This window comes from Falco cherrug, chromosome 14, assembly GCF_023634085.1.
Source record: "Falco cherrug isolate bFalChe1 chromosome 14, bFalChe1.pri, whole genome shotgun sequence".
NCBI classification, from domain to species: Eukaryota; Metazoa; Chordata; class Aves; order Falconiformes; family Falconidae; genus Falco; species Falco cherrug.
This window is the reverse complement of record NC_073710.1, coordinates 20,249,289-20,264,316: the sequence shown is the minus strand read 5'-3', so window position 1 is coordinate 20,264,316 and position 15,028 is coordinate 20,249,289. Positions and strand designations below refer to the sequence as shown.

The 15,028-nt window shown below is 55.8% G+C and overlaps 1 protein-coding gene and 1 long non-coding RNA gene across 2 annotated transcripts; one reads left to right on the top strand and one right to left on the bottom strand.

The window, feature by feature from the left end:
• The first annotated feature begins 593 nt into the window (after positions 1–593).
• LOC102050834 (dual specificity protein phosphatase 22-A-like) lies at positions 594–15,004 on the top strand. Its single transcript, XM_027802856.2, has 5 exons — positions 594–758; positions 3,232–3,281; positions 6,380–6,454; positions 6,908–7,079; positions 11,670–15,004. The coding sequence occupies exons 1-5, from the start codon at positions 594–596 to the stop codon at positions 11,874–11,876; spliced, it is 669 nt and encodes a 222-aa protein (XP_027658657.1). The 3' UTR covers positions 11,877–15,004.
• LOC129737343 (uncharacterized) lies at positions 2,456–7,084 on the bottom strand. Its single transcript, XR_008735088.1, has 3 exons — positions 6,951–7,084; positions 4,416–4,629; positions 2,456–3,152 (listed from the first exon to the last, which is right to left on the bottom strand). It is a non-coding gene; the product is annotated as an uncharacterized LOC129737343 (long non-coding RNA).
• Positions 15,005–15,028: the final 24 nt, after the last annotated feature.

Here is a 15,028-nt window from a genome sequence, read left to right as displayed (position 1 = left end):
TTCTCCTTTTTGTCACCTCTCAGATTGTCAAAGGCCTCTATCTTGGGAACATCCACGGTGAGTGCCTTTCCCTGCTCCACCTCTGTGTTGCTGTGGGATCCCTGGGCAGCCGGCAGAGCTGGAGGAGTCCTTCTCCTTGGGGGCTCTCTGTGCCTGCTCCCAGCTGCGGACCTCAGCATCTTCCACAGATCCAAAGCCCCCCAAAAGCCACATCCCAGATGCAAGTGACCCTGCGCAGGATCACCAGCCATGCCAGATGGGAACCCCTGGCATGACTGAGAACCTCTCCTGTGTTTGCTGAGACAATATTTACAGTGGGCCAACGCCTGGCTTTCTGGCTGGGACCTCTGGCCCCGTGGGGAGCGAAGCTTGGTTCATCTCCCAACAACAAGGACACACCAGCCTTTTCCAAGCTGGCACTATCATTTCTGACCATGGGGATGGCTTTAGGAGCCTGGTGAATACCCAGCGCACCCGAGGGGGATTTTGCTTTGAGGCAGGTGCATCGCCATGCCCGGTCTCCTACCCTGTGTCATGCATGGGGAGAGGCAGTGGGAAGGGCTGGCATGGGGGTCAAGGCGCCGGGGGGGGGGATGGATGTGGGTTGCTGGTGGGTGCTTGGTCCAGCAGCTCTCCCAGGAGGGCAGGTGACTGATGTGCCGCTCCTGCTTCCAGACTCTGAGGACCGTGAAAGCCTCCTGAGGAACGGGGTGACGCACATCCTCTCTGTCCACAGCAGTGCCAGGCCAGTGCTGGAGGTGAGTGGCGCGGTGGGGGGCCTGGGGGACCACCCGGGGGGAGCAGGGGCTGCGAAGGTGCAGACGGGACACACGCAGTCTTCCCCTGGCATGGGGCAGAGAGGGGGGAAGCGATGCTGGGGTCGCACTGATCTGCTGGGTGCAATGCTGCGTTGCGCCCAAAGGGGCTGAGCGCTGGCTTGCGGGGAGGGGGGGAGCGGCGTGCTTCGGGGGGCACGGGCACCCACTGGGTGCTTTCCGGGGGGCAGCGCTGCAGCCGCAGCGCGGGGGGTGCCCGATGCTGCCGCGGGGAGAACCGCGAGAGGGCGGCGGCGGCCCGCGGATGGCAGCACTGGGGCTGCATCCAGCCCCGACCGGCACCGGGGGCACAGGGGGTCCGCAGCACCCCTCCCGCTCCCGGACGGGGGGCCCGGGACACCCTGGCTTTGCCCACCCGGTGCCCCCAGACCCCGGAGCGCTGCGGACCCCTCCCCTGTGGATGGGGAAACTGAGGCAGGAGGGAGCTGCCCAACGGGTTGATGTCAGAGGTACCAGCCAAGGCTTTCGTGCACTAATCCTGCCTGCACCGGGAGCAGGGCCAAAGCCTGCAGCAGGAGGAGCAGCTCCATGCAGGGTCCGTGTGCGGGGACGCTCGGGTCATGCTGCCCATCTCATGGCCACGTGCAACTTGTCATCCCCGTGTCAGACCTGCTGCCAGCTCTCCCATCCTGGGATGCTGCAGAAGGTGAAGGGGCCTGCTGGGACCCCTCATCCTCTGGGGCCACAGTGGGGAAGGAGCCCCAGCGACCCACCAGCTCAAGCCTTTTCCCCGCTAAGGGGTTGGGTAATGTGGAGGGGGGAGAGAGAGAAGGAAGGAGGCCGCATAAAATTGGTGCGGAGAAACGGCTGGTGGCTGGCAAAGGGGCAGCAGCTGAGGCTGGCGGGGCTCGGGGCACGGCCAGACGGGTAGCAAACCACACGGTGAGCTTACAACACGGAGCAAGCCACGGAGCTGGCGAAAAAGGGAACCGGAAAGGCATGGTGGGTTGAGCAATGTGTCAATCACGGCTCTGGGTCAGGAACCGCAAACCCCAGCACAGTTCCCATGCATGGCCCAGCTCCCTGAGGTGGGATGGGGGCATCCAGTCCCGTGGGGAGGGGGAAGCCACTGGGAGCCTGGCTGTTAATGCGGGACTGACATGCGACTCAGCATTTGGGGAGGACGGGGGTCACTTCAGCTGCTCCACTGGTTGGCACGGTGGCTTTGCCAGCACGGTGGCTCTCCTTGCTGCGGGGAGGTTGGGTTGGCACCAGGCATGGTGTGGTGCAGCCAGGTTTTAGGAAGCCGCAGCCCATCACAGCTCATCCCGCTGCCAGTGTTTGCTTGCTGGTCCCTGTGCCCCCGCCTGGTGCGTGGTCCCCTTCCACCCACCGAGCTCCCACCTGCACTCTCCATCCCCTGCGTGCCGGGGAGCTGTGGTTTGGCTGGTCATGTGGATGAGGAACCCGCTGGCTCCGTTTCCACCCGTGCACCCTGGCCTCTCTGGCAGCTTTTCTGGGCGGGGGGCAGCTGCCTGGGACATCATGGAGAGCCAGCAAGTGGCACATTGCTGCAACACCTTGTCCCCATCCTGCAAGAGGCTGTGGGTGGCAGGGGCGAGTGTGGGAGACAGGGCTGGGGAGGATGGATGGGATGAAGAGGTGATGCATGGGAAAGCCTGCCCGTGCTCATCCTTGCAACACAGGTCTTTCCAGTGCAGAAATATCCCTGTGCCCATCTTGCTCTGTCCCTTCTCTCCTTAAATAGTCAGCTTTTTCCAGCCTCCCGATTTGCCCCAGGCTGGAGGGAAGCAAGGTTGGCCTGTGAGGCTGGGTTGCCCAGGGAGGACCTTTGGGCACCGATGCCACAGGGAGCTGATGGAGATGGAGCAATCCCTGGTGCTTCAATGTTTCAGCTCTGGCTGGCAGGATTTCCACCCATTTTTCTAAGAAAGAAAAAAACCCCCAAAAACTCAGATGAAAAGGATCTAATTTTAACTCAGAACAGGGAGGATCGAGGAAGCGGCGTTTTAAAGGAATCTGACCCACGCCAACATGTGGCAGGATGATTTATTGTGTATTAAAAGGACTGGGAGGAAATAAGTCATTAATGAGAGTGACTTCATCAGTGCATGTTCATACATGTCTTCCTGATGGGGCTCGCTGGCTGGGGCCCTGGGAAAGGGGTGGCTCAGTTTTGGGGGGGCTTCTGAGCATCATAGCTGTTTCTCACAGTCTGGCCTCTCCTCCGGGCTGAAATGAGGGCAATAGCCCAGGATGGGATGGATGCAATGCAGCATGGTTCTCCCTACCCACAGGGAATGGGGTGATGGTACCCGAAAGTGCATTGTGCCTTTCCCCTCACCTACGGGTCAGCTGGGCAGAGGGAAAAGAGAAAAACGGATTTTGTGTTTTTCGGAGGTATCTTGTTACTGCAACCATCTTTATATTGCAGGACATGACCTATCTCTGTATCTCGGCCTCAGATTCATCCAGTCAAAACCTGTAAGTTGTTTGCCATCCCTTTGCCTTCCAGCATCGCGTGTTGGTAGTTATCGGTCAATAAAAGCTCAGATTCTGCAGCATGAAAGGTCCATTTGTGCTGCAAAAACTTCGTGTCATTGCTGAGCTTGGCAGAAGCTGATGTTCATTCTCTGACTGCAAATAGCATTTGTAGAGCTTAAAATCTGTTTCTGTGTGTGTTTGCAGTCAGTAAATTTAATTTTCCATCAAATTTCAGAATTATTTTGTTCAGCAGGGTTGAAAACTGGAGCATTAGGAAGACAGTGATTTGTGTTGGTCTTTCAGATATTTTCCTTGGAAAGCGAAATAATGTATTTATTTAAATCAGTATTTTTTTCTCCCATACAAAGCATGGATACTCATAAGTCTTAATGATGCTCTCAGGATGGAGCTGGTGAGAGGTGCTGCAAGGGAGTCCCAGGCTTTCATGGCACTTGGTGTTAGGGGGTGCTGGGTGCAGGTGTTACTGGCACCGGGGGGTGACATCACCCTGCTACTGCTTTGGGTGATGGACACCCATAAACCATCCATTGCAACCAGAAAGTGGGCGACTGCAAGGGATTTTTCTCCAGTCAGATCTTAAAAAGGATCAAAGCTTAATGCAAAGTGACTGGACTGAGCCCCATTGGTGAAGGCGCTGGTTTTCCAGCATCCTTGGGAGCAGCCATGCCCAGCGGTGTGATTCTGCTTGCTCATGCTCCGACTGAGCGGAAAGAGAAGCTTTACAAGAAAACCTTGCTTCAGCAAGAACTGGGTTTATTGGCTGTTATTTTTTCTCTTCTCATTTCTTTGCATTTGTGGCATGCCAACCAAAAGGAAAAAAAAAAAGGAAAAAAAAAAAAGACGACTGGCTGTCAGAAGGAAGACTTATTCAAGGAACTACTTTCTGCTTGTCAATTTATGCCTTGAATTTCACAATCCTGGTGGATTTAGTGTCCTGCAAAGGAGGTGCTTGTGACTCAGGAACTCAGTGGCTATCAGCATTACCAGGCTCCATGTCCCAGCCCCCTGCTTCGAGGCTGGAAATGCGTGGGGAGAGCTTTCCTCTGACTGGCTGCCTGGGGTAAAAACGTCCGTGGAGTGGGTGAGGATGGATGGGGTGGCTGAAATACTCACCTCTGTCCCTCTGGGATGGGTTGGGAGAGTGATGCTGCACAGACAGGGAGGGCTGGAGGCTGGCACCAAGTGTGTCAAGGGAGCTGGAGGCAACAGCATCAGGTCCCTGCAAGCAAGGTGATGTATCCCTGCCGGTCCTAGCCAAGGGGCTGAAGTAGAGGACTGGGATCTGGAGAGCTTGGACCTGTGCAGGCTCTGGGGGATGCTGCCTGCTCTGTAAAGATAAGTAGGTTGAGGTGAAATGCCCGGAGACAAGCCGTAGGTAGGGGAAGCCCACCCCCCCCGCCCCCAGCAATGCTCTGTTTGCTACAGTGGTCAGAGGAGGCATATGTGCAGCCCACGAGGAGTGATGGACTGACATCTCCTTTCAGGGCTGAGAAGCTCAATATTTTTAGTATGACCACAGCTTCAGAGACTCCCCCATCCCTCCTCCTCTTCTTGGGCAGCAGAACTCCCTGCTATTTTTGAATAAGCCCTCGGCTGGTTTCTTAGAAGGCTTCTGAGCCCAGCCTTGCAGGGCAGGGTGAAGAGCATCCCCTGTGATGGGCTAGCAGGGAGGGAAGAGGTTTTGGGGGGGTTCTGCCTTACCCCTGCAGGGAAGCCAGCTCTGAGCCCCACTGGGAGTGAGGAACGGGGGGAATAACTCTGTGGTAGCTCATGCCTTGGCTTCTGAGAAATCAGGAAGGCTGTGTGGGCGCTTGCCCACCCCGTCACGTGGAGGCAGAGGAAGTCCGGCACTGACACCAGAGGCACCGATGGCTCCAGCACCGAAGGGACCCTCTTCTCCACCCAAAAAATCTGGGGCTGTGTGCTGGACAGTCAGGGCAGGGAGTCCACCAGCAGCCCAAGTTACCCAGAATCAGGTTTTCTGCCTCAAAACTGTCCCAGGGCTCAGTGTGGCTGCAGGGGGGAGCAGGGGTGTGCAGCGTTTATTGCAAACGTGTGTGGACACGCCAAATACCTGGCCTGGCATGGGCTCCTGGAGATGCCTGCTGTCTTCAGGAGGGATCAGCAGCAGCTCCCAGCATCCCATGCCGTGATAAGCAAGAGGGATGTGTCTCACCGGAGCCTGCATAACCCTCCCACAAACACCCACCTCTCTTCCACCAGTACATATGGAGTAATTTATCCTGTTTTCTACATCTCCATGCCTTCAAAAAGATGGGTGCTGCTCACATTGCTGAGCATCCAGGTCAGAAGCAGAGAAGCACCGTAGCGTGTTGCAGCTGAGCAGCCAGAAAGTCCTGGCTCCCTGACCTGCCCCATTTTGCTGCAGAACTCGCAGGTTTGGGTTAATGTGCTCCCTCCACCTTGCTGGCAGTTGCTGGTTATGCTTTCAGGAATGCAGGCAGCTATCAGGGGACAAGCCTGTGCTGTTGCTGGCATCTCTATCTCTGGGGCATCGCCACCTCTCTTTGCCCTCCCTTGGTGGGAAGGGCCCGCAGGAGCTGCTTGGGGTTAAGAAGGGAAGGAATTTGCACCGTTTTGGGACCTGCAGGCAAAACAGTCACCTTCTTCCTGACTTCTTCCCCACTGGCATCTTTCCCTTGGAGGGAACCGGGTGTTTTTAGCATTGTTTGGGAATTAGAGGTGAGCCAATGGCTCAGGACAGCCTCTGATGTGGGTCCATGCACGTCCTTTGAGTGTGAGGTGACACCTTTCCCTGGAGGCTGCCTCCCTGGGGTCCTCCTTGAGCTGGTTTGGCTGATGGTTTCACCCTGTTCCTGATTCCTTGGGAAGCAAAAAATCCCCTGGAAAGCCTCCCAGGTCATTTCCTTCCTGACAGATCGGTCCCTCTGCCTTTGCCTGGCAGAGGAAGGATCTCTGCTCCCACCCCATGCTGGTGGTCCCAGGGTGGTGGGAAGTCCTTGTGGGGGGACACGACTACTGCTGCCAGGGTGGCCTGGAGCCTTGCAGGGGTGGGCATCCCTTCCATCCTCACCTCCCTGCCTCTCTCCTTGCAGGCTGCAGCATTTTAAGGAGTGCATCAAGTTCATCCATGAATGCCGGCTCAGTGGGGGAGGCTGCCTCGTCCACTGGTGAGAGCTGCCATAACTGCCTCCGCCCCTGGTTTGCACTGGTGCTCTGGGAGGTGGGGATGGGCTTCCCAAAGAGTGGCCTCGATGTCAAACGTCACTTGTGGTGGGAAGGAAGATAAGGAGACAAGCAGGAGGGTGACAGGGGAGGGTCTCCACTGCCAAAACCTATGGGGATGGGTGGTCCATGCATTGGAAACCTGAGCATCCCAAGAGGTGGGACAGGCTACAGGAGGGAACAGGGGTAAGCCACCTGCCCAGAGCCACTAGCAGTGGCTCCCTGTCCATGTGGCTCCTTACCTGCTCCAACACATGGCTGGGGAACCCTGCTAGCACCCCAGCAAGAGGGGGTGCCCATGGGAAGATGCATCCCATGGGTGTCCCTTGCTGTGGGGCTGCACCAGCCTCCATGGAGAGGATACCTCTCCCTGACGCTGCTCCCTCGTGCTATGCCAGCCTGGCTGGGGTCTCCCGCAGCACCACCATCCTGGTGGCTTACCTCATGACAGTGACTGAGCTCGGCTGGGAGGGCTGCCTGGCTGCCACCAAGGCTGTACGGTCCTACGTCAGCCCCAACTTTGGCTTCCAGCAGCAGCTGCAGGAGTATGAGGTGACCTTGCTGCAGGAGGTATGTCCCTTGCAGACGTCCCCTTATATATGTGTTTGCAAGCAGGCACGGCTCTTTTGCATGCAGCTATCTGCAGGGGCCAGCTGCTTGCTCGAGTTGGCCTTTGTGCATGCTATTTATTACCTGGGGATTTTAGGTTTTGCATACAAAAAAATGAAAATTGAAAAAAAAAAAAAAAAAGAAGTGCCTAGACATTATGCTAGTGCACTTAAAAAAGCTCTTTAAAATCCCAGTGCTTCTCTTGAGAGTTCAGTTAGAACACAGGGGGAGGGATGTGTGACCAGCAAGTCTCCTGGGAGTCCCAGGAAGGTGGCTGTGATGGTTCCTGGGAATGCAGCGCAGTGGGAGCTGGAGGTAGAAAGAGGGAGAGGAGAGGGAGGAAGGCTCTTGCAACCGGCTTCAGGATGTCTGGGTATGCTTGGATCTGGCAGGGCTTCCTCTGACAGCAAGTCCTCTGCTTTAAGAGGCAGATGAGAAACAGGAGCAAGTGTTGAAGGAGTAATTCTCCTCTTTCCTCCCCAAAATGATATGAAGTAGCAGGTTTTAGGAGGGCAGAAGCCCTGGCTGGGTGGGTTCTGTCCCGTGCAAGGCAGGGATGATGTTGGAGCTGAGCTGAGCTGGGTGCTGGCAGCTGGGAGTGACAATGGCATGTTTAATCAGGAGAACATTAGCTGCAGAGATCAGAGCTGCACTTTTGACCCGGAAAGCCTTCGAAAGCAAAGGGAAAAGCCTTTAAAAGCACAGCTCCCGCCCAGTTCCCTGGCTGCCCTCCAGCCTCTCACACAGGACCCTGCTCCTCCTGCTCCACAACAAAGGACTGTGGTCCAAAACTGCCCCAGCAGGGCACACGGGCCACAGGTGGACCTCTGCAAGGAAAGAGTAACCCAAAGCTTGACGTGTACAAGGCATCTCACAGCCCATGTCACCCCTAAACTTCATCCCATCCCTGGAGGCGAAGACCCCCATCCGCTGCAGCCATGAGCATCATGCAGCGGCCCCACAGCATACAGCAGTGGAGACCCCGTGGTCCCTCTGGTCACACAGTGGTTCAAGGGGATTTCTCCCCTCCCAGGAGAGAGACAGGGACAGCATGTGACATTGGTCCAAATGTCAGCCTCTTCCCTGCCACTGAGTTCCCTTCCCTGGGTGCTGGTGGGAGTGAGCAGGCGCTGTCACGTGAGGGGTGAGGGATGCAGCCCTGCCCTATTATCACTGACTTGCAAAAACACCCGCAGAGGAGCGCAGAAAATGGTTCAGGGGATTACAAAACACCCATGGTGCTGGAGATTCCCTGCGGGGCTTCCCCTGGCCCAGCCAGCTCTCCCCAGTCCTTCCCACGCTCTGGGTGCATCTCAGCACAGACCATGGTGTGGGGTTTGCTGTGCCTCCCCGCTCCATCCAAGCTATTCCTCCTGCTTCCCCATATCCAGGCTGGGCTCAGCAGATGCTAGTCTTCCCTCACTTTCCTTTAGATGCAGCTTTTTCATCACCTCGAAGTCTTGCTGGCAGCTTTGCAAGCATTTCCCCGAAAATACCAAAGGCAGAGCCAAGGGCAGAGGTGTTTGCATGTTTTTCTGAGCTGCGGGATTTAGCAAGAGCTGTGCTTTACTTGAAACACCCTGCATTCCCTGCAATCGCAGCATCAGGGAGGGAAGCTGCGGATGGCCCTCGTGGGCGGACTGCTGCTAGCACAGCGCTGGGGATGAAGGCTGGGTGCTGGAGCAGGGAGCACTCTGTCATTACTCACCCGCAGCTGCATTTGAAGACGGGGAAGAGCTGGGATGGATGCTCCAACCCAGATGTCAACACGCTGCTCCCAGCTCACCCCTGCACCCTCTACCTTTGCAAGAAGGAGAGGCAGCATGGGCAGCACAGGCAGGTCAGGCAGGCAGATGGCGGGGGGTCCCATGGGGCAGTGGGTGCTGTAGGCATTCACCTGCATGGCCGGGAGCCCATGGGACCTGATGCCGCATGGGTCCTGTGCCTTGCATGCAGCAGTTAGCTTGCTTACCTTGGCTGCGGGAGGTCACACCGTTTGTGGCTTTGGGGTGGTTTTCTATGTGTGTAGGTACAATGCAGGAGCAAGGGTATCATGACCTGAGCTTCAGCTCTTGCTGAGGGCAGAAAAGAGGTTAAATTTCCCCATTAACCCAGCTGTCATCCCAGCAGGCAGCAATCTGGAAATGCAGTGCTTGGGAACAGACATGGATAAGGGCTGGGCAGGCTGCTCAGGAGGAAAAGCCTCTTTTCTTGTTGGTTAAAACCTGCGAGGAGCAGGTCAGTCCTTCTGGGGACTTCCTGGGGACCTCCTGCCTAGGGCTTCGGGCAAGCATCCCTCAGTGCCTCAATTTCCTCGATCCAGAGCAGGGACCTTAGACAGGACCCTGGGAGGTAGAAATGGGGAAGATGCTCTCTGGGACGGGCCAGCCTGCCACTTGCTGCAGGAAGGACGCCTGGAGTGTGCAGCTGTGGTTTTGAGCTGGTAAATGGTGCTTATCGGGGCTAGATGGATAAAGAAGGAAGGAAGGGAACAAAAGCAGCAGCAGGATGATGGGTAAGGTTAGAAAAGGAAGTAAGTGAGCACAGACAAGACAGCGTAGATGTGAGAGAGGACACAGATGGGCATTTGGGTGATGGAGCCACCCCCACCTCCCCAGGGTCCCCCATGATGCTGACACGCTGCGGCCAGGCTCCCTTTCCCCCATCTGATGCTGTCCCAGGTGGGATGGGTGCTCGTGGCCCCAGGAGAGAGGAGGAGGGCAGTGGGTTAGTGGTCAGTGCTGGAGGAAATGAGCTGTAACCACTTCTTGCTCTGGCTTTAAAAGGAAACGCCTGGCAGCAGCAGCAGGGTGCTTCCCCCAGCCTCCTGCCGGCTCCTTCCCTCCTTCACTGGCTGGTGGGAGCCAGCTCAGAGGTTGGGTGGTGGGTGCTGAGCCTCCGTGCCCAGACTGCTGTCCCCATGGAGCTTCATCCCTCTGGATTGTTTGCATGGGAGGGATGCTCCCCCCGTGAGCAGCTGGCACGGATGCTTAACCCAGATCCTGTCCCAAATCCTTTAGGATTCACTTCCCAGGGGTTGTTTTCTAGCAGGGAGACCAGGTGTGGCTCTTGGAGTCCATCCTGAAAAAGTGGTCTTCATGCCTGCAGGCCACAAGTGTGTAGCAGCCCTGGTGAGTCCCACTGTCTGAGAGGGCGGAATTGGGAAATCCAGACATTCCCAGTGGAAATCCCCTCTCTTCCAGCTGACCTTCCGTGGCTGCAGATGTCAGGGATGCTACCAGGGCTAGTCTCAGGCTTTTCTCCTCTTGTGGCTCATGGTCCCTGCACTGACCCTGGCAGGACAGGGCTGAGCTGGCCATCCAGCATCCCGCATCCTGCACCTTTGCCATGAACTTGGTGACTCCTGGCCGCAGGGTGCTGCTGCAGCACCCCTGCAGAAGCACTGCAGGAGCATCTTGTCCTGGGGTGCTGAGGCTGGGCAGCTCGTGGGGGCTGCTGCCCTCTCTCTCTGGTTCTCTGGGTGCCCTCCGTGCCTGTCCCAGGGCTACTCTGTGCCAGGGCTCTGAAGCTCGGTCACTCTCTGGACTCTTTGCCCCCACAGATTTCACATTCCCAATTCCATGCCTTCCATCCTTTTTGTAAGGTGTTTGGTATTGCTGGGCATGCTCCTACCTCTCATCCCAGTAAGTCCTGCTTGCCGGAGCAGCTGGTTCCCAGCTACTTAGGAAGACGGCAAAGCCCTGCCTGCTCCCCGCCAGCAGCTGGCAGCTGGCACAGGAGGTCCTGGCAGAGCTGCCCATCCCTGCCCACGCTCTCAGGCACCGCAGGCTGAGCCTGTCTGGCTGTTTCTCATCCCAGCAGTAGCGGGAAGCATTTCTATGGACCGTATCTTGCTTCCAAGCCACCTCCAGACCACAGCCTGCTGCCAGCTGGCCCCCGGCCACTGCCACACTCCTGCTGCCAGAGCAGCCTTTGCAGCTGGCTGTAGCAATGGAGGGGGGAGACAAGAGGCACCCCCTAACTGCCCAGCAGCGAGCAAAACGCTCTGCAAACAAACCTGCCTCAGCATGCAAGAGCTGACTTGGCCGTGCAGCTTGTGGCAGCAAGTCCAGCCAGTCCCTGCAGTGCCACGGTGGGGGGCAAGCGTGGGGAAGCTTTTCTTCCAGGAATTTGGGCATACAAGGAACAGCAGCAGCTTCTTGGCAATGAAAAGTAAATAAAGCTGCCCGTGCTGGCTGCAGCTGGCGTGAGAAGCTGAGGATGCTGCCAGCTCTCTGGGTCCGTCTGTGCCAGGCTGGGGATGCAGGGAGCACGTGGCCAGGGGGCAACCAGCGCATCTCTGGTACGATGCGGTTGTGTTGCGTGGCATGTGAGTTCCTGCAAAACTGGGACCTTTCTGCTTGCTGGGCTGGGCTTGCTTGTGGCTGGGGATCCCCCAGCCTCGTCTGAGGCTGCGGCTGGGAGGCGGCGGGTATTGCCCCTGCTCGGCTCATTGCTTTCCACCAGAGCTGTTGCAAGCCCCCGCTTTCAAGCTGGGGGTGTCTCAGCCCCCACTGACCCTGACAACCTCTTTTGGCTTTGTCCTGGCAGTACCGTGCCTGGATCCACCACGACTATGGCAGGAACCCGTTCAAGGACCAGGAAGAGCTGCAGCACTTGTTGGCTGGGCAGGAGCAGGGGCAGAAGGAGCAGCAGCTGGGGAGCAGGGATCGCTCCTGGCTCCAGTCTCCAGCTCCCACCTACCCGCTCCCCTACCATGCAGGTGGCACTGGCAGAAGCAGACGGATGAACAGATAAGCAGCTGGCTGCTCGCAGGCAGACATTGGCCCTGGGGCTTGGAAAACTCAGTCTTCCCTTTGCCAAGTGCCTGCGGGGGTTCATGTCTAGGGCAGAAAGCAGCCAGCATCGGCCTCGGCCGTAGGCTTGAGTGTTGGAGTGGAGGGGATCAGGACTTGCAGACCCTTCCCTTGACTGCTGGCTCCGTGTATGCCTCTGGGCAAGGCAGTTAATTGATGCCAGACTCTTGTTCTGTCCTGTTCCCTCATTCCCCAGTGGATGGGACCCACTTTTCTATCACTCAGAGCAGCAGCAAGCCCTGTCCCTCTCCCACAGCACAGTACCCAGGCGCTCCTCCCACAGGGCATGGGGATGCCAGTGCAGACCTTGGAAAGCCGGGGCGGGATGAGGTGGGGAGAGGCCACATTGTCTTCTGCTTTGCAGTGAAGCCCGGGGCTGATGCAGCCTGCCCCGAGGAGGGAAGGATGGGTTCCAGGGCATGGATGTCATGATGCTCGGTTCCTCTCTGGATGCTTTGCACCCGCAGGTTTCACATTCCTGATTCCATGCCTTCCATCCTTTTTGTAAGGTGTTTGGTATTGCTGGGCATGCTCCTACCACTCATCCCAGTAAGTCCTGCTTGCTGGAGCCCCAGCTGTCACCCTGCAGGATGGGGAGAGGGGCTGCAGATGCCCCTTGCCGTGCTTGGACTTTCCTGGTCCTGTCTGTCCTCGGCAGATATCTGTCTGGCATTTTTCTTAATGCACCCCCACCAGGGAGGGGGGAAATCCAGCGGTGCCAGAGGCTGCCTGTCCCCACCACCTCCATCCCCGGAGCTGTTTTGGGTTTCCCCTGCTGCCCAGTCTGAATGTCCCTGATTGCAAAAGAAGCCAATTGCTTGATTGGACTTGGTTGACCCACAGACCAATTTAATGCTGTCCCTCTCCAACAGCCTTTTTAATATCGAAAGACCATGACTGTGCTGCTTTTTTCATCCCAAATTGACATATGTGTTGCCAAAGCATGGGCTTACTTTGCCAGGACTCCCCACATCTGCCCTGCAAGGAGGTCCCCAACACATTGTCACAGCCCTGCTACATTTAAACCTTCACCTCTTCCACGCCAGCTTGGCCTTTTAGTATAAATACCTTGCTTGGCTTCTCAAAAATATCTGTTCTGCAACCTGTTCTAAGAAAAAAAAAAAAAAAGAAGGCATTTAAAATGTTTCTAGGAATTCTCTTAATGGAAATTTCTGGGTGCTCCAAGTGTGACAGCGCTGAGGGTGACTCACCCAGCTCCTAATAAAGGGGCAGTGATTAAAACCATGAGGATGGCTGGTCCTGATTTGCTGTGTTCCTGGTGGGAACGGAGGGATGGACTGACATGACCACTTCGCTGCTGTGTCTGTTTCCTATTTTCTTGATGAGAACTACCAGCAAAATTAAGTTTTAAAGACTCGATGTTTAGCCATAATGGATAGGATTCTGGGAAAAAAATTAGGGGGGCTTTTCCCTGTCTTTTTAGGTGAGAAAAGGGTCCCTTTGGCAGTTATTCTACTTGGAGGCATGCCGCGGTTTGTGCCTGCAGCACACTCTGCGTGAGAAAGCACCCTGAGCAATTAATGGTATTGAGGACCACAAATGCTGTTGATGGAGATGACTGGAGGGAAGTAGAGCAGACTGGGTCGATATTGAAATTAATGCCTCTGTTATCATTTTAGGAAGCAGAAAAATGGAACTTGCGCACAGGAAAAAAGAGAAGAAAGTTGGCTTCTGGTGTTAATAGGAAGTCATCAGAGATATGTGATAAGCAGAGATTAGATTGACAGTAGGTGTGATAACCTCCGCGGAGCGCTGCCATACCGTCCCATGCGCCAGCCTGGATGGCCATGCCCCTTCCCATCCTACGGCTGGCCATCCTGGAATTCTAATGTTCCCCAAGGAACTGCAGCACCAGAGCAGTTGTTACCCCTGGAAAAATCCCCCTGATTTTGGGAGTCACAAGGGATGGTCCTCATAGGCTGCAGCACCACTCACACCTGGCATCACAGCAGCAATTGTTGCCCTAATATCATCTCCTAAGCCCAATTTCCTCTGAATTTATAGGGTGTCCCAGGTGAATATATATATTTTTCTGCTCTGGGATACATCAGTGGGACCTGTAGTGGCTTTAGGACTTCTGGGCACTGGAAGGCAAGCCCTGCAGCAGGTAAAACCGGGCTGATTTCCACTTCTTTCCGCACGGTGAAGAGCACTGCATGCTTCGCTGCTCAGCTCTCCTGCACTGCATCAGCCCTCCCCAAAAGCCTGGTGTGCCTCCAGCGTGGGGAAGCTCGCTCTGCCCAAGTGTGAGTGAGCTTCCCAGGGTGTTGCTTGCACACAGAGAAATAGTTTACAAGAAATTCCCATCCCTGCTGCCTGCCCCAGGGAGTGTTTTGCATTCTCCCTTGCCAGCCGCTGGCAGGGCTGCAGGGTATCTCTCTCCCAGCCCACCGTGGCCGGCACCATGAGTGGCCGCAAATACCATTTTACGGGGATTATTATTTTATCCTCCTCCCACTGGGATGCCCCTCACCCCAGGGAATTGAGATTTTGCCTTTCCAGGCTGCCCATGAAGTCGCAGAGTCAAAACAAAGCCGGAGGTGAGGTACTAACCCCACTGGCAGCAAGGTCACAATTAATCTCCAGCTCATTGAGCTATAGAGGGGATGGAGAGGCATGATTATATGAAGCCCCTTTAAAATATCCTGAATTTGCCAGAACTTTAAAAAAAGAAACAAATTTTTAAGGGGGGGGGGGGGGGGTGTCTCTATCCAGTGTGGGGAGGCAGGACTGGTGTCACAGGGGATGGAAATGCGAACTCCCCCTGCAAGGCTTAACTTGTTTCTTGGCAAAAAACCAGAAATAACCTTCCTGACCATATCTGATTGCAAAAGATGTTTCTGGCTCTCCCCAGATCTCACAGCGGGGGATCTGGTTAGGATCAGTTGGGTGTTTAAAAGCAAGGGTTATTACAGCAGTTATTAGAAATTACAGTAGAGGTTGTGTACCTTAGATCATTATTTTTATTATACCATCTGTGCGGGTCTATACATTTCCCATTTCTCTGTATTACCCACATGGGAGTAATTATGGTTTTCTTCCAAGAAATGTGTGTGTAATCTGGTAATCCCA